The sequence below is a fragment of the Tamandua tetradactyla genome, chromosome 6, assembly GCF_023851605.1.
Source record: "Tamandua tetradactyla isolate mTamTet1 chromosome 6, mTamTet1.pri, whole genome shotgun sequence".
In the NCBI taxonomy this organism is placed as follows: Eukaryota; Metazoa; Chordata; class Mammalia; order Pilosa; family Myrmecophagidae; genus Tamandua; species Tamandua tetradactyla.
Genome location: NC_135332.1, coordinates 98,156,188 through 98,183,543, shown reverse-complemented (window position 1 = coordinate 98,183,543; position 27,356 = coordinate 98,156,188). Strand labels below are relative to the sequence as shown.

Here is a 27,356-nt window from a genome sequence, read left to right as displayed (position 1 = left end):
CCTAAAGTTGTGTTTTAAACAAGAGAAGGGCAGACCTTAGCTTTACACGTAAAGGTGGACAATGTCTGTCTATATGTTTTAAGTTTATTGAAAAATTTAAAGCATGTGTCTTCTATTATCATTTCTACCTTAGTAGCACGTGCATAGTCAGTGTGAAACCCTCCAGCCTGCTGACCAGAGTGTTAATTGATATGATACTACTGAAAAGAGACATGCCAATGTCTATGAAGAGCCTGGAAATCTCCTTTGTCTTTAACATTATAATTCTATTCCTTAGGAATCTTTGGCTAAGAAAATAATCAGAAGTAAACAGAAACATCAAACATGATGGGACATGTAAGGACGTTTATCAAAATAGGGGAGGGTCATATCCACGCAGCAAATCTATGCAATGAAATTTATATAATTTTAATGCCTTCAAAGGATATTTAATTCTTTTACTCCTGTAATAATAAGTTGCAAAATTAATTCTGTTGTATATTCTGTCTAGCCAATCATGTTTCTTTAAATTATATATATACAGGATATATGAATATTTCATATAATACTATCTATATGTTCTTATATTTGCATTTATATACATGCTAGTTTAGAAGAAAATGCACCGAATTCATCAGTTATCATCACCAGGTAATGGATTTATAGGTTACTTAGATTGTCATATTTATGCTGTAACGTCTATCCCAAATATTTTATGAGTAATATTATTTTTTTATTTGGATAAAAGTTCTATCAGATATCAAATAAGTAGGGTTTTCCAGAATATTTTAGTAAAAGATGAAATATTCCAAACTGTGGTGAAAACCCACATAGACAAAGAAAGAAATAGATCCTCATAGCAAAAGACAGAAAGTAAAAGAAACAAAAAGTGTAATACAAGATGTCAGAATTAAGATTTAAAAAACATGATCTTTAACTGTAAATAAGTATAAATTCCCCTACCAAAGAAAAATATAGTCAAAATGACTTTTTTAAAAATCTGACCATATTGCAGACTTTGTTTATGAGACAACACTCAGGAAGGTTAAAAATTAACAATGCATAAAGATGCATTAGACTCGTACAAGCAACAAGGAAAACAAGACCAGCAATATAAATATCACTTGTATAGAAATAAAGGTGTGGGGCAGTAATGAGGCATGGAGAGCTTTAGTACTGATGACTTATATGAAGTAAAAACATTTATTAAACTTAATGCAGGTAATGACAGCATCAGACATATAAAGCAAAACAGTTAGACCAAGACGGGCATAAATGGTAATGAAAGAAAGTTAACCCAGAACTCTATGCAGGCAGGGAAATGAACAGGGACAGAGAGGTTAGGCTGAGCACAGTGGTCAAGTGTGTGGATTCTGGAGGAAAATCATCTGGGCTTGGATATTGGGTCTGTCACTTACTCCTTGGGTGGCCTAATCTCCTTGTGCCTCAGTTTCCTCATATGTAATATGAGAATAATAGTATCCAATGCATAAGGAATACTGTGAAGATTAAATTAGTTAATATTAGTAAAGGACTTAGTGCCTGACTCATACAAAGTGATACATATGTGTTTGTTAAATCAAAATAAAATTGTGCAACTGACATTATATATTTATATATGCACATATACATATATAAATTCATACACATGCACATTCATAAACATGATTTTAAACTCTGTAAATAAAACATGCACTTTCAGCATCTTAGGAACATTTATAAAACTATACTTTGTAATATGGTATAAAAGACTAAATTCCAGAAAAGTAGGTTTTAAGGTATAAGCAAAGTTCCTTGACTATTTTGCAAATAAGGCAGTAATATAAGAAAAGCTTCAAAGAAACAGCAACAGAGAGAATGAGAGATTAAAACCTCTCCCCCAAACAATTCTTAGCAAAACAAGAATGTGGCCAAAGTTGTAATTTGAAGTAAATGCATAGCTTGAAGTTGGTGACAAAAAGAGGCACCTTTTTCTTTTTTTGGCATGGGCAGGCTCCAGGAACTGAACCTGGGTCTCCAGGCATGGCAGGCAAGAATTCTGCCACTGAGCCACCATTGCACCACCCAAGAAGCACTTTTTAAAGATCATAAAAGCAGGCAGACTTTTTTTTCTGCGAACTACTCATACCCTGTCTCCATGGATTCTAATATTTTTCAACCTAGTGGGATGACAGAGAATAACTGCTGTAATGAGCAATTATTAATGGTGATACCCTTTTGTATCCTTCAGGGGCAGCAGGTTGTTAAAAAAAAAAAAATGCTGAGACCTGTTGCTTTAATTGCTTTCAATTAAAATTTCAGTTGCATTTTGTTTGATGGATGAGTTATTTTAACTTTAAAGAGAGAACATTTCTTATGCTATATATATTGTTACAGGGCAGCATAAAATGGTTCATTTCCTGAAGTTAGGATAAACTGAAATCAAAGGTTGGCAAGACCTCCTTCTTCCCTAGAAAAAAATGCAGACCAATTTCACTAGAACGTAAACTCTGTGTGGGCAGGAATCTTTATGTTTTGCTTGCTGCAATATCCCCAGCCCTAGACTAGAATCTGGCTAGTAAGCACTAAATAAATGAGTGTATATGTGTATTTAATGAATCCCTCCTATGAATAGGATGTACAATTTCTTAAAAAAGAAGACTAATGAGCTAATTTAAACTACAGAATTAAAGAATTGTCCACCATAAATAATCGAAGTTTAATAGTTGAATGAATAGAGTAGTTAATTTTAAGAAAATGTGTTTATTCAAGTTACATTTAAAAAACTGAGTCCAGTATGAATATCTATATTATGAGCCCAGTAGATGTCAATGAGAAATTTAATGCAATTTAATATTCATTTCTTGTTTTTTAAAAGGACTTTTAATAAAATCAGAAATAGGTCACATCACTCTAAAGGACATGTATTTAAACCCCATAATGGCATTTAACATAGGGAGACCACCTGGCCTCAGGGGAGGGGGCGGAGCCCCTATCTGGTGGGTGGCTTTGAAAGAAGCTGCTGGGGTATGCCAGCCCAAGCCTCCTTTATCCAGGAGGCACGGTTCCCAGAGGACAGCCTGTGCCTGTCCAACACTGCCTGTGCTGGGTGAGTGACATTGTCTCCTTCTGGTCAGGGTCAGCATGTCCTTTAAAGCCAGGACCTCTGCTCCATCCCACCAATAACAAAGCCAAGATTTGATTTCTATTTGCCTGTGTCCTGTGTCTAATTTCTTAATTGTTTCTGACCACAAGAGGGAACAAGGTGGTACTATTGACTGACTCCCCTCAAATACCCAACTTTTAATAAGCAATAAAGACATCTCAGTAAAATTAGTTATGAGTGGAGAATGCCAATATCACCAACATTATTTTGCGTTCTTTAAGGATATTCTTGCCAGTGAAATAATGCTTGAAGGCAAAACAATAGATTGGAAAGTAAATTCATAAATTTTTTATTTTTGTCAAACCCACTGAAAAAAATTACTTAGAGTGCAATAAGTGGTTAGATTTAAGGAAAAAGATATATCTAGGTCATTGCCTGACACATTGTACGCACTTATTAAATATAAAACATACTAAAAAAACTGCACCTCTATATTTCCAATATCAGTCAGGTTTATAAGGAGGAAAGGGTCACTTACAGTAGCAACAAAAACCTAGAAATAATACTAACAAGAAAATTCAGGTACCTATATGAAGAAAATAAATATGCAATATAAAGGAAGTCCTGAATGAATAAAGACAAATAACTGCAGGAGAGGGCTGAATATTATAAAAACAATTTCTTCCAAGTGAATATACACATTTAATGCAATTTTAACAAAATTCCCTCCAGGATTTCTTGTAGAACTGATGAAATAATTCTAAAGTCAATTTGAAAGAAAGCCCACAGAGCCTATCTCCCTGACAAATGTTCCGTGCTCTCATTTGGGCACAAATCTGAGTGACTGTCTGAAAGTACAAGGCTTCTTGCACCCTCAGCTCAGAATGGGCTTAAAGTCAAGCTGCTGGAAGCGCCTAGGAGGGGAGAAGGTGGTCCGCTGCGTCTTTCCCTGTCTTTCCTGGTCTCCCTGCCTCTGCCTTCATCCACCAGAAGGGGAGTTGAGTGGGCCAGTTCATCTGTTCATGGGGCTTTCTGTCACTTGTTCATCCATCATCATCGTCAGTCCAGCTGGCACTGTGGGAGCATGAATGCTGGCTTGCCTGCGTGTTACACTAGATTAGCGTCCTCCTGTATTACCCTTAGCAGCCCCCAAGCCCTGGGATCCTAGTAGGATTGTATCCGACAGCCACATGGGGCAGCCAGATGGCAGCTGCTTACTCGGCTTTCTGGGCACTTTCCTTGATCCCTGGAGACCCGGGGCTCCACAGCTAATTCCTGAGAAGGCAGGGGCTGGAGTCACTGTCTAACGACTGACTTTGCTACACCCTTTCCCTGAGTCTAGTAATTCTAGGTACAGTCTGCTGCCTTGCCATTCAACAAACAGCTGGCCTGGGACAAGACACCAGGGTGTGTGGAGATGTCAAGCAGTCCCTCAGCAACAGGCGGCTGCCAGGTCAGCGGGCCCCCCTTCTGCCATCCAGGCGGTGAGGAGAGAGCAAACCCAAAGGGAGTCAGACAGCTCAGGACTCACAACACATCAGCAGCAGATGCTGTGTGTTCTCATCAGTTCCTGGTCCTCTGAGTCCCATGGGGGCCATGCAGAGGGGGTATCAGGTGGATGCTGTGCAGCAGGAACTTGGGGTCACAGGTGGGGAACCTGAGCCTCAAAGGGCTCCCCTCTTATTAGGGAGCTGCTTCCAAACTTACCCAGGCTTTCCCTGCCAGGGACCCATTATCTTCATTATCTTCATTATCTTCATCTGAAAACAAATCTTCTCTGGGGAGAGGAGGGAGACTATATTGTCCTGGAAATTCTCCAGGGAGGGAGGTATTCACTCTGTCTTGGAATACTTTCTTCTACAACATTCTTAAAGTGGCTGCAAATACCTCTGTACAGAAGGTGCAAAACATGTGAAAGCACAAGGGACTTGAGAATGTCTCCCAGCAAAATCCTCTGCACAGAGATACCTACAAACTTCTGGGTCATGCCACATCTTTTGTCTCAGTAGGGCTGTGTATTAGTCAGACTTCACCAGAGAAACAGAATCAACTGGAGATATCTGTAAATATGAGGTTTGTAAAGGTGTCTCACACAACTGTGGGAATGCAAGAGTCCAAAATCCCTAGCAGGCTGTGAAGCTGTCTTCTCCAATGAAGGGTCTGGACAAACTCCACAGGAGAGGCTTGCTGACTGAAGAAACAGAGAAAGAGTCTGTCTTCTTCCTTAAAAGTCTTCAACACCCTAGGGGATCTCCTGTATTCCAGGAAAACTCTTCTGTACTTCCATTGTGTCGTTGCAGTCCTATTTCCCCTTGATAGTCAGGATCAATCACCCCAGCCAGAACAGAGTGGCATGAGAAGTCTAAAGTGGCCAGGTGGCACTCTTAACTTCCAGTTCAATGGAATCACTGAACTGAGTGAAGGGAAGAGAAATGAATATACAGAGTATGTGTCTCCTGGTAGGCGCACTCCTCCTTTTGGGACTAAGACCTATAGACTGGCAGAGCTTATGGTTTCAGGGACAGGAAGGAAAAATTTTCCTAGTGGATCACTAGGGGTCATAGTGCGTGGTGCCACTCCCATTTCCACCCCTTGGTTCCTGGACCCATGAATCCTGGCTATGGGAGCATACAGTGGATGCTGGCTCAGAGCATATACAGCCTCCTAGAGAACACTTACCCAGTCCTGCAAGGTATTGCCACCTAGCTGGTACCGTAATAGGGTCTTCAAAAGGCCATTCCACTGTTTTATCAACCTTGCTGCCTCTGGATGATGGGGAGCATAGTAAGACCAGAGGATTCCATGAGCATGTGCCCATTCCAGCACTTCATTTACTGTGAAGTGGATTCCTGGATCAGAAGCAATTCTGTGTGGGATACCATGATGGTGGATAAGCCGATCTGCAAGTCCATGGATGATAGCTTTTGAGGAAGCACCGTATAAAGGGAAAGCAGACCCATATCCAGAGTATGTGTCTATTCCAGTTGGAAAAAATCACTGCCCCTTCCATGATGGAAGTGGTCCAATGTAATCAATGTGACACCAGGTAGCAGGGTGATCACCTCAGGGAATGGTGCCATATCAGGGACTGCGTGTGGGTTTCTGCTGCTGGCAGATTGGGCACTCAGCAGTGCCCATAGGCAAGTCGGCCTTGATGAGTGGAAGTCCTTGTTGCTGAGCCTATGCATAACCTCCATCCCTACCACTATGCCCACACTGTTCGTGATCCCACTGGGAAATGGTAGAAGTGGCTGAGAAAAAAGGATGACTTTATCCACAGGACAGGTCATTTTATCCAGTTGATTATTAAAACCTTCCTCTGCTGAAGTCACCTTCTGGTGCACATTCACACGGGACACAAATATCTTCAGGTTCTTTGCCCACTCAGAAAGGTATATCCACATGCCTCTTCTATAGACCTCTTTGTCATCAATTTTCCAATCATGCTCCTTCCAAATCCTTGACCATCCAGCCAAATCATTAGCAATAACCCATGAGTCAGTATACAAACACACCTCTGGCCAGTTCTCCTTCTAAGTGAAATGAACAACCAGGTGCACTGCTCAAAGTTCCACCAACTGGGAGGCTTTCCCCTCACCACTGTCCTTTAAGGACCCCAGGAGAGGGTTATAGAATTGTAGCTATCCACTTCTGGGTGGTCCCTGCATGTTGTTCAGAACCATCTGTAGACCAAGCCCCAATTTTCTCTTCTTCAGTCAACTGACTGTAAGAAATTCCCCAAGAGGCCATAGCTCTAGTCAGGGAAAGAGAAGGCAATGTGGCAGGAGTGGGGGCCATGGGCATTTGGACCACTCCTCATGTAACTTACTTGTGCCTTCAGTACCTACTCAAGTCCTATTTCTTATATACCATTTCCATTTTATGATGGAATGCTGCTGCGCATGCCCAATTTTATGGCTTGGTGGGTCAGACAACTCCCAGCTCATGAAAGGCAACTCAGGTCTCATGATAAGTTGGTGGTCCATGGTTAAGAGTTCAGTCTTTACTAAGGCCCATTAGCAGGCCAAAAGCTGTTTCTCAAAAGGAGAGTAGTTTTCTGCAGCAGATGGTAAGGCTTTGCTCCAGAATCTGTGTTGTGATTCTCCTATAGGGATCTGCCAAAGGCTCCAATAGCATCCCTATTTGCCATTGATCCTTCCAACACCATTGGATCTGCTAGCTCATATGGTACAAGTGGCAGAAAATTTGCATAACAACCTCGACATGTCACAGACCCTCCTCTTGTCCTGGTCCCCACTCAAAACTAGCAGCTTTTCTGTTACTTAGTAAATAGGCCAGAGCAGCACACCCAAATGAGGAATGTGTTGTCTCCAAAATCCAACATTTGGTTATAGGAAGGGCCAGATACAACAGCTTATCCTTCACCTTAGAAGGGATATCTCGACATGCCCCACATCACTGGACACCTAGAAATTTCACTGAGGTGGAAGGCTCCTGTATTTTTGCTGGATTTATTTCCCATAATAAATCTACTTCTTTCTCACTGGATCCAATCAGCACAATATCAATATAATGGACCATTGTGATGTTTTGTGGGAGGGAAAAATGATCAAAGTCCCTGCAGACAAGACTGTGACACAGGACTGGAGAGTTCACATACCCCTGAGGCAGGACAGTAAAGGTACACTGCTGGCCTTGCCCCAGCTGTACCCCACTCTTGGTACCAAGTTGTATAAGTCAAGTTCTCTAGAGAAACAGAACCAACAGGAGATATTTATAAATATGAGGAAAAAATGGAAAAGTGGCAAAGGACTAGGACAAGGGCCTGAGTTCATCTACCTGCTCCCTGAAAATTCACTCCAGCTCTAATTCCCTTTATATAAATTCAGTTGGAGTGATGGTGTGGATTGCCCAGTTCTTGCAGGAAGGGGCCGGTTTGGTGTATTACATATTCCTGTTATGCACATTTTCAGTAAGCTCCATTCAAACAGGCTCCCAGGTGGAGTGATGGCTTCATGAGAGTTAGAAACAGTTGATCCTTCCTCAAAACACTTGGCTGCCTGTATTAGTTTCCTGCGGTCATTGTAACAAAGTACTGAGGAACTGTGGCCTAAATGAAGAAATTCATTCCCACACAGTTTAGGAGACAAGATGTCCAAAATCGGTTTCAATAGGCTGAAATAAAGTTATTGGTAAGCCACACTCCCCCAGAGCTTCAGGGAGAATCCATTCCTTGCCTCTCCATCCGCTGGGGGCTGCTAGCTTTCCTTGGCATTCCTTGTCTTTCCTTGGATTTCATGGGCATTCCTTGGCATTCCTTAGCTTTCCTTGGCTTTTCTTAGCATTCCTTGACTTTCCTTGGCTTTCTTTGGCATTTGTTAGCTTTCCTTGGATTTAATGGACATTCCTTGGCATTCCTTAGCTTTCCTTGGCTTTTCTTACCATTCCTTGACTATACTTGGCTTTCCTTGGCATTTCTTGGCTTTCATGGGCATTCCTTGGCTTTCCTTAGCCTTTCTTACCATTCCTTCACTTTTCTTAGCTTTTCTTAGCATTACTTGGATTTTGTTGGCATTCCTTGGCTTTCATGGGCATCCCTTGGCATTCCTGAGAACTCTCTGGCTTTCCTTAGCGTTCCTTGGTTTTCCTTGGCATTCCTTGGCTTTGTTTTTCCTTCACTTTCCCTGGCTTTCTTTTTGGCATTTCTTGGCTTTCCCTGGCTTTTTCTAGCATTCCTTGACTTTACTTGGATTTCCTTGGCTTGTGGCCTTCATCTTCACATCCCCTTCTACTCTTCATTTCCATCAACACTCCCTCTACCTTGGTCTTAGAAGAACACAGGAGATTGCATTTAGGGCCCACCCAGATACTTCAGGGTGAGTTCTTCCTCTCGAGGCCCTTCACTGAATTACCTCTTTTGCCAGATGAACTAACACTTCATGTTTTGGGGATTAGGAAATGAATATGCTTTGCAGAGCCATCTTTTTTTCACCCTACCACATGGCCTCTCAGTTAGAAGACTGTCTGTAAACATCTAAATTGAATACAACTACAAATGTGAATACTACCCCCTACTGCTCTGCAACATATGATATAAAAATATTCATATTAGAAATATTTTTCCTAACTGTCGCATTGTATTTTATAGGGAGTATGCTGTAACATGTCTCCATGCTAATTGTGCAGAGGACTTGGTATGAACATTGTGGAAGAAATGCATGAATATCCAGGACTTCTCATTGCACCACTGGAGAAGGTAGAAGGGAACCAGCAGCACAAGAAAAGGGATAGGGCTTCAAATTCCAGATGGCAGAGACACTGACCCCACACTGCAGACACAGCTTCATGAGAAGGGATGGACTCCATACACAAGGTGACAGCGAGAAGATGCTATAGTGGCTCCATTCAGAATAGAGCCCAAATGAGTATGTTAGCAACCTATTCCTCCATAAAACATTATTGCAAAATCTAGCATCTTAAAACAAGACATATTGAATTTAAAACTCATGGGTGAGGAGTTGTGAAACTGGCCCTCACATTAAAATAGCCATCAAGGACTTAGCAATAAAAAGCTAAATATCTTGCGGGGGGGGGCATGGTGGCTCAGCAGGTAGAGTTCTTGCCTGCCATGCCGGGACCTGGGTTCAATTCCCAGTGTGTGCCTATGCAAAAAAATAAATTTAAAAAAAGCTGAATATCTTGGTCAGCCTGGTCCTTCCTTAGGATCCTACACTAGAGACAAGAAGATGCAAAAGCCACTGTCACTGTTATTACTGTAACAGTGTTGGTTTTATTAGCTAAGAGCAAATGATCACAAAATGAAACTCCCTGTGGCATTTCAAAGATCTTCACATGCTGTGCATCTTTTTGCCAGGAAATGGCTCAATAGTTCTTAGAGAAATAATCATTCTAACTTTCTGGGTATGAAAATAGCTATACTCACAACCAACTTGATAACTAAATGGAAGGATTGATGTACAGTGTAAAAAGAACATCATTTTGTGGACTAAAAGCCTAAGTCAATATATCTTAGAAACATTTTTTTAAATATTTCCCTGAAAAGATGTCTCCAGGTCAGCAACGTTCAGCACAATACTTTCCAGGCATATGAAAACGATTCACAAGTGTGAATTTATAGGACACTGAGCATAACATCAGGAAATAATCCTGCAAGTAATTATCACATATAAAAGACCTCCTGTTGCAAAAATGTCAGTTACACTGAGGAAAATTACTCATACTTTCCTGCACATGCCTTTTTAGGACTGTCATTCACGTTTATATATTCAGGACCAGCATATTAAGATGCAAAAAGAAAAACACTGACGGGCAAAAAATTTTCTTTATTTTTATCACCTACAAGTTCATTTGGCCCACACATAGACTCACATGCCTGGCAGGTGGTGCTGGGGCTGCCAGCACCGTCTGCTCTCTCCTTGAGGGTCTCTCTGCATGGCTGTTTAGACTCCTTCTAAGCATAATGCCTGGCTTCCAGGAAGGAGTAATCCAAGAAGTGAAGGTATAAGATGCATGTTACGATGTTATGATATTGTTTCAGCTGCATTCTATTGTTTAAAACATGTAACAGGGCTAGCAAGGGGCGGGCAATAAACTCCAGTTCTTGCTATGAGAGTGGCAGAGTGCCTTCATAGGATAGCGCATAGGATAGGTGTTAAAAGTCAGTGCCTCCTAGATTTCTTGCATTCTTGCATGGTCCAGCTCCTCTGAGCAAAAGTATTTACAAAATGTAGGAGGAGACATTCCAGGACATTAAAGCTATGAAGTACCCCTTTCCCCAGAGGCATCCCAGGGTAGTAAAGGTAAAGACCTTTCCTCTGTCTCCCTGGAGGAGATGTGCTTACATTGCAGGGTAAAGACACCCTACCACCACTCTTCTTTCTCTGGAAGGAAGAATGGCAGGTCACAGTAGCCCTATATAAGATCAGAGTTTCCTTCTGTCTTTGTGTTCCAGGCTGATATGACAAATACCACACAATGGGTTGGCTTAACAACAGGAACCTATTGGCTCATAGCTTCAGAGGCCTGAAATCTGAAATCAGAGTGTCAGTATGACTAGGCTGTCTCCCTACAGTCTGCAGCATCCTGATGCTGGCTTGCAGCAATCTTGGGTTCCTTAGCTTGCATCTCTGCCTACAATCACATGGCCATCTCTCTCTCCCTGTATCTGCTCTTCTGGTTTCTGCTGACTTCGAGCTTCTTTCTTCATGCCCTTCTCTGACTTCTATTTATAAGGTCTCCAGTAATATGGATTAAGATCAATTCTGATTAGGTTGAGCCACATGTTAACTAAAAACAATATCTTCAAAAAGTTCCATCTGCAATGGTTTCACACTTATAGGGATGTGGATTAAGATGAAGAGCATGTCTTTTGTTGGGTACATAATTCAATCTACCACACTTAATTTCAGGGTTTCTTTCCTTTATCACAGCTCACTGCATGTGCAAGTGGAGACTGAGATTTGGGAACCAATGCAAGCTATTGCTCTGACTATTGCTTTTACTGTGAAAATACTGGTCTTGGTGTCTGCTCCAGGGGTCTCATGCTTCTTCCTCCCTTCACAGTTTGACTTGATAATGGGAGATATTGTTGTGGCCACACTAGAAATGGAATGCTATGGAAATGCAATCTACCATACTCAATGTGCAAGTTTGAAAGTATTATGTACCCTAGAAAAGCCATGTTTTAATCCTGATCTATCTGATGGAGGCAGCTGTTTCTTGTCACCCCTACTCAGTACTGTAGGTTGGAAGTTTAATTAGATTATCTCCATGGAGATGTAACATACCCAATTGTGGGTATTAACCTGTGACTAGAGGGAGATGTAACTCCACCCATTCCAGGTGGGTCTTGATTAGTTTATTACTGGAGTCCTTTAAGAAGGAAACATTTTGGAAAACACTTCAGAACCTTGAGAACCACAGAGCCCACACAGTCAGGGACCTTTGGACATGAAGAAGGGAATCACCCCCGGTGGAGCTTCATGAAACAAGAAGCCTGGAGAGTGTAAATTAGCAGACGTCTCCATGTTCACCACGTGCTTTTCCAGTGGAGAGAGAAATCCTGAACTTCATCGGTGTTCTTGAACCAAAGTATCTTTCCTTGGATGCTTTAAATTGGACATTTCTATAACCTTGTTTTAATTTGGACATTTTTTACATCCTTAGAACTGTAAATTTGCAACTTAATAAATACCCCTTTTTAAAGGCTGTTCTGATATATCTCATTCCAGCAGCAGCTAGCACACTAGAGCACTTAGTAAGGAAAAAGAGCATCCACACTGGCAGCAGGGAACCCCGAAAACAGGACATGAGGGGCCAATGTGTGTGATCTAGGTGGGTGAGTGATCCCAAGGAAACCTATAGCTAAAGAAAACATCTAAGGAGCAGATTAATTTTGGAAGGAGAAACTACTAAGAAGTATTTTTAGAATATAACATTTTTCATAGAGGAAGAAATAGATTATTTTCTAGAACCTCTAATATGAGGTGGAAGAAGTCACATTTTGATGAAATGCCATAAGTTACTTTCTCTGGAACATCTTAGAAGCTATTTTCGCATTAGAGTTTCTAACCAAGTATAGCACAGTTACATTTATAAGTACAGCAGTCAACTTTCATTAAAATAATGAAGGTCAAAATTTCAAGATGAGTCGAAGTTCAGGCTTATTGTAAAAGAGCTTCCATCATCAGTTTACTCTTAATTAAGTCTATGACCATGCCTTCAAGACATGCTGATATTAAGTATCAAAGCTAGTTTCACTTTGCCTAGCTTTCTCCTTGTACCTTTGTAATGACACTGGCTACAAGCAATTGTTATTAGAATTGTTGTATGTGTTTGACTGCTTCATTAGATTATAAATCTCTAGAATTCGGTCAGAATGTCCTGGTTGTTTCTGTGATCTCGAATTCTTTAACAGAGTGTTTTGAACAGAAGAGGTATTTAATTGGACTGATTTCATTCCTTAAAAGGTCTTCCCATTTAAGAGCTACAACTGCTGCTTTTTATGAACAGTTTTTGTCAAATGCATACATTTTATTCTCCAACTAAGTAAAAATATACAAATTTTTTCATGATGTTGTGTTCTGCATCGTGGCACTGTCTGCCCAGTTTTAAAGCTTGTCATCTATTGATCATTTGTATCAATAGAGTTAGTGAGTATTCTGTGCGGGCTAAGAGAGATCTAACCCATCTGAAAAAGGAGCAAAATTATAAATTAAACTGGGACTAGACACCTGCCTTCCTCTAGCTACCAGAACTGCTATGACTCCACATACTTTGCCCATTGATTTTACCATATCTGTCTGTCTTCTGTCCAACTGCGTCAACTGTACCACCTGGATGCAGACGGACAAACCCTCCAGTTAGCTTGTTGTAGAACTGAAGAGTATTGCCTTTTGTAAACTTCCAGCTTTCTGCAGCCCACTAAATGAAAAAAAACAAAGCAAACAAAATCCCCAGAATGAAGAAGCGCAAATAGAAAAAATTACAAAGAGACATCCCTTCCTGAATGATATGCTGTTTTGTTTTAACATTTCAAATAGCTATTTGAACATTGTTTGGACTAATTAATTTAAAACCAAAAGCAAAGCCTTACTGTTTCTTTTCTCTTAAGTTCTAGCTTCTGCCCTGAGGAGATAAAGGAAAGAGAGGACCATTAATTTCGGCAGTGTCATGCCTTCTTCAATCATTGCAGTCAAATAGAATTGTCCAAGACCTGTGTGTACATAACACTCACTCCCCAAGGAGATACTGTTGCCACTGGCATAGAGGTCTCTGGCAATTTTACCATCTTCTTCTCCTTGATCCAGCCATCTGGAAGGAAGAGAATATCAATTATATTCAGGCTTCGCATTTCCATGGATGGCAGGAACTGGAAATGGTGGTGGTGGTTATCTAGTTGGCACAGGTAGAGAAGTGGCGAATTCAAAAGGAAATGCCTGCAGTGACTCAGAGAAAGTAAGGCAAGTAGAAGGAACAGCCACCGTCCAGCAAGGTTGAAATGTATTTTCCCAGATCTAAAGAGGAGTTGCTCAATCAATTAGGCCACAGCATGAAAGGGCCCAAGGTCACAGGTTTTATGTCCATTGAACTGAGTATTTTACTCTGTCCTTTGGCACAGTTCAAACTGCAATCATTTCATAAATAACTATTATTGGTTTGGTGGGGAAAGAGGTAGGAGTGTGTTGATAGAAAGTGTAAATATATCACCAATACTGAAAAACTAACTACAAAATTAAGGCCTATTGACAGTGGGTCAGCAATGTCTTCATGCAGCATTTATTTTATACATTTATTATTTTTTAACCTAATTTAATTTGGAGCTTAGTTGAAAGGGAATACATTTTCTAGTCAGAGATTTTCATTCCCCCAACTAATAAGTAAAGAAAGATAAATCATATATATACACATATATATAAAACTATCTCAATTTACCCAGAAAGATTTCAATTTGCTTCACCAGGAATGAGAAAAAAGATAATGGGTGTCTTCCTCAATATAAGAAGCAGCCCCTAATATTCATATTCACACAAGTTACCTAACAAAGCCTCAATGACAAGGAATAAATGAAGACGCTCTCTAGTTCTCAAAAGCACCTGAACTTGGCACTGACTAATACAAAAGGAATCCAAGTGAAAGCATGGCTACAGACCTGCGGCACAGGAAGGCATAGTCACGGTTTGACGTGGTATCCCTGACCACAATATCATCAAGAAACCAGCCATTTCCTAGATGCAAATTAAAGAAAGAAAAATGCGGTATGAATACCTATGGTCCATGCATTATTTAAAGTTTTGAGAACTACATTCTAGCTTCCAAAGTTATGCAAAGTCATTGGGAATTTTAATACTTCAAATAAAGCAAGACATAGCAGAGGTAAACTGCAAGAAGCATTTGAAAAAATATTTCATATACTTTTAAAAAGGAAAGCACAGCTTTATTTCAAGGCTTCATATCTTGTGATATCTATTTCAGCAGGATTTTTGAATGAGTAGAAAATAGAACAATTCTGCAATTGCTCTTGCTTGCATAAAACTGCTTTCATAGTCCTGGACCTAATAGCTTCCAAAGAATATATATTTGATGAGTTAGCAATACTTTTTATCTCTAAAACCTACATATACAAAGTTATTAAAGTTTAAATTTGGACCAACTCTACAAAACAAAATATATGTCTTGATAGGCTAAAAATGAAAAATCATTCCAAAACCCTAAGTGCACAGACTGGAATGGCATATATAAAGCAGTGGTCTCTTTTTTTTGTTTGTTTGTTTTCTGTTTTTATTTCATTTTTTTCTTTTTTAGAGAAGTTGTGGATTTACAGAGCAGTCATGCATAAACAGGCTTCCCATATACCACCTTATTAGTCAATTTGCATTGATGTGGTACATTTATTACAACTGATGATAGCACATTTTTATAATTGCACAGTTAACTATACTCCATGTTTTAACTTATGGTTCACTGTGTAGTGCAGTTCCACGGATTTTTAGACATTGTTATTCTGTAACCACACATACAATCTAACATTTCCCATTTTAATCATATTCAAATATATATTTCAGTGCTGTTAATAATATTCATTATATTGTTGCTACCATCACCAACATCCATTATCCAAATGTTTCCATCATTCCAGATAGGAACCCCATTATTTTAAGCCTTGGTAACCTATATTCTAGATTCTGACTCTGAGTTTGCTTATTATAATCATTTCAATTCAATACGATCATGCAATGTTTGTCCTTTAGTGGCTGGCTGGTTTCACTAAACAAAGTCTTCAAGGTTCATCCATATTGCTGCATGCTATCAGGACTCCATTTCTTTTTATGGCTGAATAATATTCCATTGTATGTAAATACCACATTTTGTCTACCTATTCATTGGTCGATGGTCACTTTTGGCAATTGTGAATAATACCACTATAAACATCAGTGTGCAAATATTTCTGAGTCCCCACATTCCATTCTTTTGGGTATATACATAGTAGTGGGGGTGCCAGTCATATGGCAGTTCTATATTTAGTTTTCTGAGGAGCCATTGAAATGTCTCCCACAGCAGCTAAACCATTTTACTTGCCACCAGCAATGAATAACTGCTCCTATTCCTCTGCATCCTCTCAAATCCTTGTTATTTTCTGTTTTGTTTTTTTTTCTAATAGCGGCCATTCTAATGAGTGTGAAATGGAATCTCGTTGTGGTTTCAATTTGTTTTTCCGTAATACTAGTGATGTTGAGTGTTTTTCATGTAGTTTCTGATCATTTGTTTAGCTTCTTTGGAGAGATGTCTGTTCAAGCCTTTTGCCCATTTTTTAATTTGGTTGTTTGTCATTTTGTTGTTGAGCTGAAGGATTTCTTTCTTTATTCTGGATGTTGAACTTTAATAGAATATGTGGTTTCCAAATATTTTCTCCCATTGTGTAGGTTGTTGTTTTAGTTTCATGATAAAGTCCTTAGAGGTCCAAAGTTTTAAATTTTGATGAGGTCTCATTTATCTGTTTTTTCTTTTGTTGCTTGTTTTTAGGTGTAAAGTGTAACAAATCATTGTCTAACACAAAGTCCTGAAGATGGTCTCCCAAATTTTCATTTAGGACCTTGGCAGTTCTGGCTCTTGTTATTTAGGTCCTTTATCCATCCCGAGTTGATTTTTTTGTATAAGGTGTGAGACAAAGATCCTCCCCCCCCTTTTATTTCCAAATGGAGATCCATTGAATCTTTTGTTGAAAAGACTATTCTCTTCCAATTGAGTGGTCTTTGCCCCTCAATTGTGAAAAATCACTGGCCATAAAATTGAGGGTTGATTTTGTCTACTTGTCTGTTCACGTGCCAGCCCCATGTTGCTTTGAGTACTGTGGTTTTGTAATATGTTTTAAGATCAGGAAGTGTGAGTCCTCTGACTTCATTCTTCTTTTTTATGATGGCTTTAGGTTTTGGGGCCCCTTATCCTTTCATATGTTTCATGATTGACTTCCATTACTAGTATAAAAAAGCACTACTGATTTTGGGGTTTGCTCTTGTACTATACAAATTTGCTCAGTTCATTTATTTTATTTTTCTTTAACTTTATTTATTGCATAATATAATATATATACAAAGCAAAGAAATAAAAAAGCAATAGGTTTCAAGGCACTCTTCAAAAGGTGGTTACAGAATAGATCCCAGAGTTTGTTATGGGCTACCATACAATCCTTTCATATTTCTTCTTCTAGTTGCTCCAGAATATAGAAGTCTAGAAGGCTTAAATATTTTTTTATCATCAACTTTTTTTCCTTCTTTTTTATGAAAAATAAAATATGCACAAAAAAGCAATAAATTTCAAACCACAGTATCACAATTAATTGTAGAACAATATTTCAGAGTTTGACATGGGTTACAATTCCACAATTTTAAGTTTTTACTTCTAGCTACTCTAAGATACTGGAGACTAAAAGAGATATCAAGTTAATGATTCAGCATTCATATTTTTTGTTAAATCCTATCCTCTTTGTATAACTCCACCATCACCTTTGATCATTCCATCCTCTCTTTAGGGGTGTTTGGGCTATGGCCATTCTAACCTTTTCTTATTGGAAGGGCCTGTCACTAATATGGGGTAAGGAGATGAAACTATCTGATGTTCTGGAGAGGCTGGGCCTCTAGGTTTCAGGACTCATCTGGACCAGTGTTCTAGTTTACTAGCTGCTGGAATGCAATATACCAGAAACAGAACAGCTTTTACCAAGGGGGATTTAATGAGTGGCTAGTTTACAGTTCTGAGGCCGAGAAAATGTCCCAATTAAAATAAGTCTATAGAACTGTCCAATCTAAGGCATTCAGGGAAAGATACCTTGGTTCAAGAAGACCGATAAAGTTCAGGGTTTCTCTTTCAAGTGAGAAGGTACATGGCGAACAGTCAGGGCTTGTCTCTTGGCTGGAAGGGCACATGGCGAACACGGCATCATCTGCTAGCTTTCTCTTCTGGCTTCCGGTTTCACGAAGCTCCCCGGGAGGCATTTTCCTTCTTCATCTCCAAAGGTCGCTTGTGGACTCTCCGCTTTGTGGTGCTGCTCTCTCTGAATCTCCCATTCTCCAAAATGTTTTCTCTTTTACAGGACTCCAGTAAACCAACCAAGACCCACCCAGGAGGGTGGAGACATGTCATCACCTAGTCCAATTTAACAGCCACTCTTGACTAAATCACATCATCCAGGGGGATGATCTGATTACAGTTGCAAACATACAGTATTGAATAGGGGCTACCTCACCTTTATGAAATGGGATTTTGATCAAAACATGGCTTTTCTAGGGGGCATACTTCCTTTCAAACCAGCACATTCCACCATGTGTCGGATAAAAAAAGACATGTTTTCCCTATATACAAAATACATTAATTTCATAACAATATCAGAAATCCTAAAACCTTTCGGTAGGAATACAAATGAAGTACAAAATTAGAGACAGTATAAAATCTCATCAAGTCAGTTACAGGCATGATCTGTCCTAAGGCAAAATTCTCTCCATTTGCTCTGGACCTTTGAAAATTCATAACAAGTTATTTGCTGCCAACATACAAAGGAGGAATAGTGATAGGACACATATACACATTTCCATAGGGAGGAAGGAACACAGGGGTCACTGGACCCATATAATTTGAAAACCTGCAGGGCAAAGTCCATTAGATTTCAAAGTCTGAGAGTCATTTATCTTCAGGGCTTCTGAAAGCGGCAGTCCCACCCTTTCCAAGGGCATACACAGAGGCCTGCCTCTCTCTGAATGCAACCTTGGGGGAAATGGGGAGACCACCTTTTTCTCAGCTCTACGTTCTCCAAGCCTCAGGGCCACACCCGGGCTCTCTGCCATCTCCAGGGTACACACTCAACCCCACCATGTGGTGGCAGCTCTCCCCAAACTCCAAGGAATGTGCTTCACCCTTTCCAAGGCCTGAGGCGGCACGACTCTTCCACTGCAATGAGGTGGAAGGCCCACCCTGGGTGGGTCTTGGTTGGTTTACTGGAGTCCTGTAAAAGAGGAAATATTTTGGAGAATGGGAGATTAAGAGAGAGCAGCACCACAAAGCAGAGAGTCCACAAGCCAGAGACCTTTGGAGATGAAGAAGGAAAATGCCTCCCAGGGAGCTTCATGAAACTGGAAGCCAGGAGAGAAAGCTAACAGATGATGCCATGTTCATTCTGTGCCCTTCCAGCCAAGAGAGAAGCCCTGTGTTCGTCATGTACCTTCTCGCTTGAAAGAGAAACCCTGAACTTCATTGGTCTTCTTGAACCAAGGTATCTTTCCCTGAATGCCTTAGATTGGACAGTTCTATAGACTTATTTAATTGGGACATTTTCTCAGCCTTAGAACTGTAAACTAGCCACTCATTAAATTCCCCTTGGTAAAAGCCATTCTGTTTCTGGTATATTGCATTCCGGCAGCTAGTAAAATAGAACAGATTTTGGTACCGAGAGTGGGGTGAACATGTGGTAGTTAGATTCAGTTGTCAACTTGGCCAGGTGAAGGCACCTGTTGCTGTGGACATGAGCCAATGATAGGTGAACCTCATCTGTTGCTGATTTACATCTGCAGTCCATTAGGAGGCGTGCCTGCTGCAATGAATGATGTTTGACTTAGTTGGCTGGTGCTTAAATGAGAGAGCTCAACGTAACACAGCCAAGCAGCTTGACATTCCTCATCTCAGTACTCGCAGCTCAGCCCAGGCCTTTGGAGATGCAGAAAGGAATCACCCCGGGGACAGTTGTTGGAACCCAAAGGCCTGGAAAGAAGGCCAGCAGAGACCATCCTGTGCCTTCCACGTAAGAAAGAACTTCAGTGGAAAGTTAGCTGCCTTTCCTCTGAAGAACTAACAAAATATATCCCCTTTTATTAAAAGTCAATCCATCTCTGGTGTGTTGCATTCCGGTAGCTAGCAGACTAGAACAACCAGGGACCCATCTGGAGGTTATAGATTTCTGGAAAGTTACTCTAGTGCATGGAACCCTTGTGGATCTTATATATTGCTCTATGTGTTCTTTAGGATTGGCTGGAATGGTCCTGGTTGGGGGTTGGCAGGTTATGATAGGTAGCAAGGTCTACCTGAAGCCTGCATAAGGGCAACCTTCAGAGTAGCCTCTCGACTCTGTGAACTCTCTCTGCCACTGTTGCTTTACTAGTTATGCTTCTTTTCCCCCTTTTGGTCAGGATGTAATTGTTGATCCCATGGTTCCAGGTCTGGATTCATCCCTGGGAGTTCTCTCTCATGTCACTTGGGAGACTTTCACCACTGGATGTCATGTCCCACGTAGGGGGAAGGGCAATGATTTCACTTGCAGAGTTGGGCTTAGAGAGACTGAGGTCACATCTGAGCAACCCAGAGGTCCTCCAGAAGTAACTCTTAGGCATGCCTATAGGTATTCTAAGCTTCTCCACTACCTACATAAGCTTCACAAGAGTAAGCCTCATGATCGAGGGCATGGCCTATTGATTTGGATGTCCATAAAGTTTGACACAATTTCAGGGGATTCCCTGATGGTAAAGTTTAATAGTTCCATAGTCTTTCTCCCCTTCCACTGGGGACTTTTCCAATACCTTTTGATTATCTGCTTAATATACTCTAGGATGTTTCCAGGCCTTACAATAATCTATACAGATTAAAGGACCTCTTTCTTACTCTGTGCTTCCTGTGTTTCAGTTGTTCAAATGAGCTATACAGATAGGTTGAATTAGATTATGCACTACATAAAATTTCAGTTCCAGATCAAATAAACCTTTCTTCCACTGGTCTCAAAGAGTATGTGTGGTTCTAAAATATAGGCACTGTCTTCCTTACCCCTGTGTTTTGAATTGCCTTAACCCCAACCTGTTTGGCTTCATTCTTTTCTCTAAATATCAGGTTATATAGATTTAAAACAGCCTCTCAAAATCCAGAAATAATAATCACCAGTCCAGACTGAATGTGTCTGCTCTAAAAGCTTACAATCAAGGCCCCTGTTTTCTTATAAGCATTTTCTAAAGGTGATCGTACCATTGTTGTGTTTTTGTTTCTGACTTATTTTGTCTCACCAAATGTCCCACATGTTCATTCACATCATTGCATGCCTCACAACATTGTCCCTTTTTGTAGCGACCTTCTTTGTCTCTTATGATGTCTTTATATTTAAAGTCCATTTTATCCGATATTAGTATAGCTACTCCAGCTTTCTTTTGGTTACAACTTGCATGGAAAATCTTTTTCCATCCTTTCACTTTCAATATATTTTTATTCTTGTGTCTAAGATGAGTCTCTTGTAGACAGCATATAGCTGGATTATGTTTTTTAATCCATTCTGCCAATCTGTATCTTTTAATTGGCAAATTTAGTCCGTCAACTTTCAACATTACTACTGAAAAGGCATTTCTTGATTCCACCATCTTATCTTTTTTATTTTATTTGTCAGATATATATATATTCTTTTCCCTCTTTCTCTTTGTGTTATTTAAATTACCGTAAGTGGTACTCTTCAGTTCTGTGCCCTCCTCCGGACCTCCCTCTCCTGCTTTTTTTTTTCCCAGCCAGCAGAATTTCTTTTAGTATTTCTGGTAAGGTCAGTCTCTTGTTGGCAAATTCTTTCAGGACTGCTTTGTCTGTGAAAACTTAATCTCTCCCTTAATTTTGAAGGACAATTTGGCTGGGTAAAGAATTTTTGGCTGGATGTCTTTCTCTTTCAGAATCTTGAATATATCATACCACTGCCTTCTTGCCTCCAGGGTGCTAGTTGAGTAGTCTGAACTCAGTCTTATTTGCTTTCCCTTGTATATAGATGTTTTTCTCTTGCCACTTTCAGGATTTTCTGCTTCTCTTCAACATTTGACAGACTGATTAGTATGTGCCTTGGGAAGGCCTATTTGGATTTATTCTATTTGGAGTTCTTTGGGCTTCTTTGATTTGTATATTTATGTCCTTTATGAGGGTTGAGCAGTTTTCCCCCCTATATCCTCAACTACTTTTCCTAGCCCTTTACTCCTCTCTTCTCCTTCTGGGACACCAATGATTCTTACATTTGTTAGCACTTTGTTTTGTCTATCGTTTCCCTGAGTTCCCATTCAATTTTTCCCATTTTTTGCCATTTGCTGTTTTAAGCCTTCTAAGTCAATTATTCTGTCCTCTCTATCACTTATTTTATTTTTTCTTCTGTCTTTTCAAATCTGGGGTTGTGTGCCTCTAGTATGTTTTTTATTTGTTCAACAGGGTCTTTAATCTCTTTGACTACCTCTATTTTTCTATTTATTCTTTCAAATTCCTCTTTGTGCTCTTCTGCTGTCTTCTTGATCTCCTTTATGTCATCTGCTACCCACTTATTTTATTAAGTAGAGCTGTATGAACATCTTTCATTAGTTTCTCCAATGTCTGTGTCTCCTCTGGTGTTTTAATCTGGTCATTAGGCAGGGCTATCTCTGTCTGCATTGTGATATGCTTTGTGATCTTCTGTTGCTTTCATCGCATGTAAATATCTCGATTGATTTACTTTGGGAGCTGATTTCTTTCAGTACTCTAAGGCCTTGTGTTTGTGGGATGGTTGTACAGCAAGGAGTAGGGCACGGGGTGGAGCACTCAGTGTGTTGATTTGTTTCATGGGCGCAAGTTGGGGATGTTACACTGATGTTTGTGAATGTGGGTGCTCAGTGGCCAGGGAGGATGTAGCTGTGCAATACACCGGTCTGGGGAGCATAACTCTGGTGTGCACTGGTCTAAGGCATGGGGCCCTTTGTGCACAAGTGAAGAGCTGTGGCAACAGGTCAGTACTACGCCTTCACGATTGGGGGCAGATGTGACCCAGCTGTGCAGGTCGGCACTTTCTCAGAGCTGGGAACTGAGGCTGAGGTCTGTGCTCCTGCGCATGTCAAGGACTGCTGTAAAGTGTGGTTCCCACAGCTGAATGACGGGATTGGGGGCTGTGCGCATAAGTGAGCCTGGGAGTGCCATAAACTGATGCTGCTGAGCTCAGGGAGGGTAGGGTGAGGCTGTGCGACACTATGGGCAGGGGGCAGAGTAGCCTTGGTATGGAGGTTGGTGCCCACGGCCTTTATGCGCTGTTGGGAACAGGAAGGGGGAGGTAATGCTTGGGAGGGGTGCAGGAGAGGTGGGTTAGGTTGCACTTGGAGTGGGGGTGGGGGACAGGTACGTCACTGGAGGCTGGTGGGGTGGGGGCGCCTGGAGCACTGGAAATGGGAGCTGGTGACAGGGTTCAGGTGCTTGAGGTATGGGGTGAGTCGCCGGTCATGGGGCTGTGCTGGTGAAGGTAGCGCACCCAAGAAATGCAGCCTGGCTTACTTCCTATGTTCCCGTCCGTGGTCTCCTGTGGGCTCTGTGGCTCCATGCCTTTGCACCAGACCCCAGCTTTCTGCCTCTCAATTCCTCGATCTCTGCAACCAGGGCTTCTGCATGTGGTGCAGAAGGCTTTCCCAGGTCAGCCTTACTACCGAATTGCTGACTCAGTCGCCCTCCTGTCCTTTCTCTAGCTTTTCTGTGGAGCAGGGCTAATATGGAGCTACTCTAGTTGGCCATCTTCCTGGAAGTGCTCCTCAGTTCATTTATTAATGCCAGGAGTTACCTGTGGATTTTACAGGATTTTCTGTATATAGGATCATGTCGTTGGCAAATAGGGAGTTTTATTCTTCCATTCCAGTTTGGATGCCTTTTATTTCTTTTCCTTCCCTGCTTGGTCTGGAAAGAACTTCCAGGACAATGTCGAATAACAGTGGGGTAAGTGGGCATCCTTGTCCTGTTCTTGATTTTAGAGGGAAAGCTTTCAAACTTTCACCATTAAGTAGGACGGTAGCTGTGGGCTTTTTCTATGTGTTCTTTATCATGTTGAAAAATGTTCCTTCCATTCCTAGTGTTCTAAATATGTTTATCAAGAAGGGTGCTGGACTTTAACAAATGCATTTTCTGCATCAATTGAGATGGTATGTAGTTTTTTTTCCTTCATTCTTTTAATGTGGTGTATTATACTAATTGATTTTCTTAAGTTGATTCAACCTTGCATACGAGGGAATCCCACTTGATCAGGGTATATAATTCTTTTAACATGTTGTGAGATTTCATTTGCTAGTATTTTATTGAAGAATTTGGTATCTATATTCATATGGGGTTTTTTTCTGTAGTTTTCCTTTCTTGTGGTGTGTCTTCATCTGGCATTGCAATGAAGGTGATGTTGTGATCTTGGCCTCATCAAATGAATTACGGAATGTTCCTTCCTCTTCAATGTTTAAGAGCTTGAGCATAATTGGAGTTAAGTCTTCTTGGAATGTTTGCTAGAATGCCTCTGTGAAGGAAAGTAAAAAGGCAACATTCACTCAAGAATGGCCAATGAAGTTCAGAGTTTCTCTCTCAACTGGAAAGGCACATGGTGAACATGGGGCATCTGCTAGCTTCCTCACCAGGCTTCTTGTTTCAGCAGTCTCTTTTTAAAGACTTAATTTTATATTATCTTGAAAACTGGGGTTGATTTAATGTAATTTATTTTATTTGTTGATAAAATGGAATGTTTTAACATGTCACCATACTTTCATCTACATAAAAAGCCAGCTCAAAACATATCCTCCCCCAATTAAAAACCCTTGAGTGGATATTTATTGCTTTAGGTTAAAACTGCTTGAAAACAGAGCATATGAGGGTCTTTTTTTTTTTTTTTTTTTTTTTTTTTTTTTTTTTTTTTTTAAAGGAAAGACAGAGAGAAGGAAGGAAGGATGGAAGAAAGGGAAACATTTTTAAACATTTTCTTGTTTTATTGTATTCTGTTTCTCCGTTTTTGTTACATGGGCTGGGGCCGGGAATCCAACCGAGGTCCTCCGGCATAGCAGGCAAGCACTTTGCCCGCTGAGCCACCGCGGCCCGCCCCATATGAGGGTCTTTATGCTTGTCTCTGCTAACTTTTCAGCTTCATCCCTCATCATATACTCCTATCAGTGATGATGCAAATCTCTTCACAGTTCCCTGCACCAGTGGGTCTCAGTTTTTAGCATGCACTGGAATCATCAGTAAGAATTAGAAAACAACAATTTGGTGGGCCCTCAACTCCAGATTTTCTAACTTGGTATGGTTTGATTCATGTCCCCTTAAAAGACATGTAAAAGTCCTAACCTCTAACTCCGTGACGTGACCTTATTTAGAAATGGGATCTTGGAAGATATTATTAGATAGGATGAGTTCAAACTGGGCCAGGGGGTGGATCCTAATACAATATGACTGGTGTCTTTATAAGGAGAGCACATGTGCACACAGTCAGTAGGAGAGAGGAGATGACCATGTGACAGGGGCAGAGACTGAGTTATGGACCAGACCATCCAGACTTCAGAGGAAGAATGGCCTGTGTGCCTGGATCTCAGACCTCCATCCTCCAGAGCTGAAAGACTGCATTTCTGTTGTTTTCAGCCCTCTAGTTTACAGGACTTTATTAGGGCAGCCCCAGGAAACTAAGGCAGTGGGTCTGGATAGATGGCCCTGGTGATCAGAGTGCTGGAAATGAGGGGCTTCCTTGAAATTGGGATTTTCAGTGCTAAAATCAGAAGAGGCCCAGGCAAACCAGGACAGCTGGTCATTCTAGTTATCCCCCAAAACTTGTATTTCTAACACAGTCCCAGGTGGTATGGTCTAGGAACTACACTTTGAAAACTGTTCCTATTAAGGATCCATGTTCATGTTTTCAGCCTTTACACATGCTGCCCCTTTCACATGGAATGTCATCCCCCAAAAGCTTTTGTTTTATCCAATTTCATTTTTAAATGCTGAAAAGGAAAAACAAGAATTACTTATCTCCTTTAGGGGAAAAAAAGGTAGCAGAATTCTGAAATGGGTTTTAAAGGCAGCTAAACAATTTGTAAAGAAAACTCTCAGAGGTCATGAGGTATTGATTTAAAAAAAAGAAGAACAGAAAATTAATAAAAATAAAAGGACTTAATGATTGTGGGAAGATGGTAGAGTAGGAAGCTTCAGGAATCAGTCCTTCCACAAAAGCAACTATTAAGCTGCCAGAAATAGTCTGATTCAACCACTTTGAAACTCTGGAGTCTAGGAGAACATGGTGCAGCATCCAGAGAGGAGAGGAAGGAAGATGCTGGTAAATAACAATAAAGAGCAGTGAATTTCACCCTCCCTACAGTGGCTACCATCCCCTTCCCAGCAGCAGTGGCAACAGAAAAATATATCTGGATGTGATTAAAAGGGAAAATGCTAGATTGTATATATGGTGTTTCATTTTGCTAAGGCTGCTGGAATGCAATAGAACAGAAATAGACCGGCTTTTATAAAGGGGATTTATTAAGTCACAAGTTACAGTTCTAAGGCCATGAAAATGTCCAACTTAAGGCATCAACAAGAGGATACCTTCACTCAAGAAAAGACAATCCTGTCTGGGGTTTCTCTGTTATGTAGGAAGGCACATGGTGAAGCCTTCTGGCCCATTGCTCTCAGGTTTCATTGCTTTCAGCTCTTGGTTCCAGTGGCCTCCTCTCTGAGCTTCTGTCTATCTTCAAGCATCTCCAAATGTCTGTGTCTTGGTCTCATTTCTCTGCTTTCTGAGTCAGTTCTGAGCTCTTTCTCTCTCTGTGAACTCCTTTAAAGACTCCGGGAAACTAATTAAGGCCCACCTTGAATGGGCAGGGTCACATCTCCACCTAATCAAAAGGTCCCACCCAGAAATGAGTGTGTCACATCTCCATGAAAACAACCTACTCAAAAGGTCCCAACCAAACAGCAGGTCTGTCCCACAAGATTGGATTAGGATTAAGAGAACATGGCTTTTGGTGCGTACATAAAAGTTTCAAACCAGCACATACAGTAACAGAATAAAATTTTTGTAACTGTCCATGGAACTATTGGGAAAGAGGGCTTGTAATTCTGTATAGCTTTATGTAATGCCTGGATACATCTCAGAGTATGTTAAGGAGATAATTGAAAAGTATTGGCAAAGTCCCTTGAGGGGTAGGAGAAAAAAAATATGGAACTATTAAGCTTTACCACTGAGTAAACACTGTCTCAAATATTAGGGACTCCCAAGTCAATAGACCAACACTTCATCTTGAGGTTTGCTCCTGTGAAGTGTATCTGTGTAGCAGAGAAGCTTTGCCTACCTATATTTATGCCTCAGAATTACTTCCAGAGGACCTCTTTTGCTCAAATGTGGCCTCTCTTTCTGCAAGTAAAATCTTACCCTCCTTAGCCCTACCAGCTCTGAGTAAAAACATTACCCTCTCCCCTATGTGGAGACATCCAGGGGTAAAAGTCTCCCTGGTAACGTGGGATATGACTCTCAGGAATGAGCCTGGCCCTGACACCGTGGGATCACAATGCTTCCTGACCA

General features: G+C 40.7%; 1 protein-coding gene across 1 annotated transcript in view; it reads right to left on the bottom strand.

The window, feature by feature from the left end:
* RP1 (RP1 axonemal microtubule associated) overlaps positions 1 to 27,356 on the bottom strand; it is a 378,450-nt gene that overhangs the window by 234,234 nt on the left and 116,860 nt on the right. Inside the window, exons 9-12 of the mRNA XM_077166764.1 lie at positions 14,697 to 14,772; positions 13,782 to 13,858; positions 13,641 to 13,672; positions 13,339 to 13,468 (exon numbers count right to left, since the gene is read on the bottom strand). Coding sequence (XP_077022879.1) covers positions 13,339 to 13,468; positions 13,641 to 13,672; positions 13,782 to 13,858; positions 14,697 to 14,772 — 315 coding nt within the window. The remainder of the gene's footprint in view (positions 1 to 13,338; positions 13,469 to 13,640; positions 13,673 to 13,781; positions 13,859 to 14,696; positions 14,773 to 27,356) is intronic.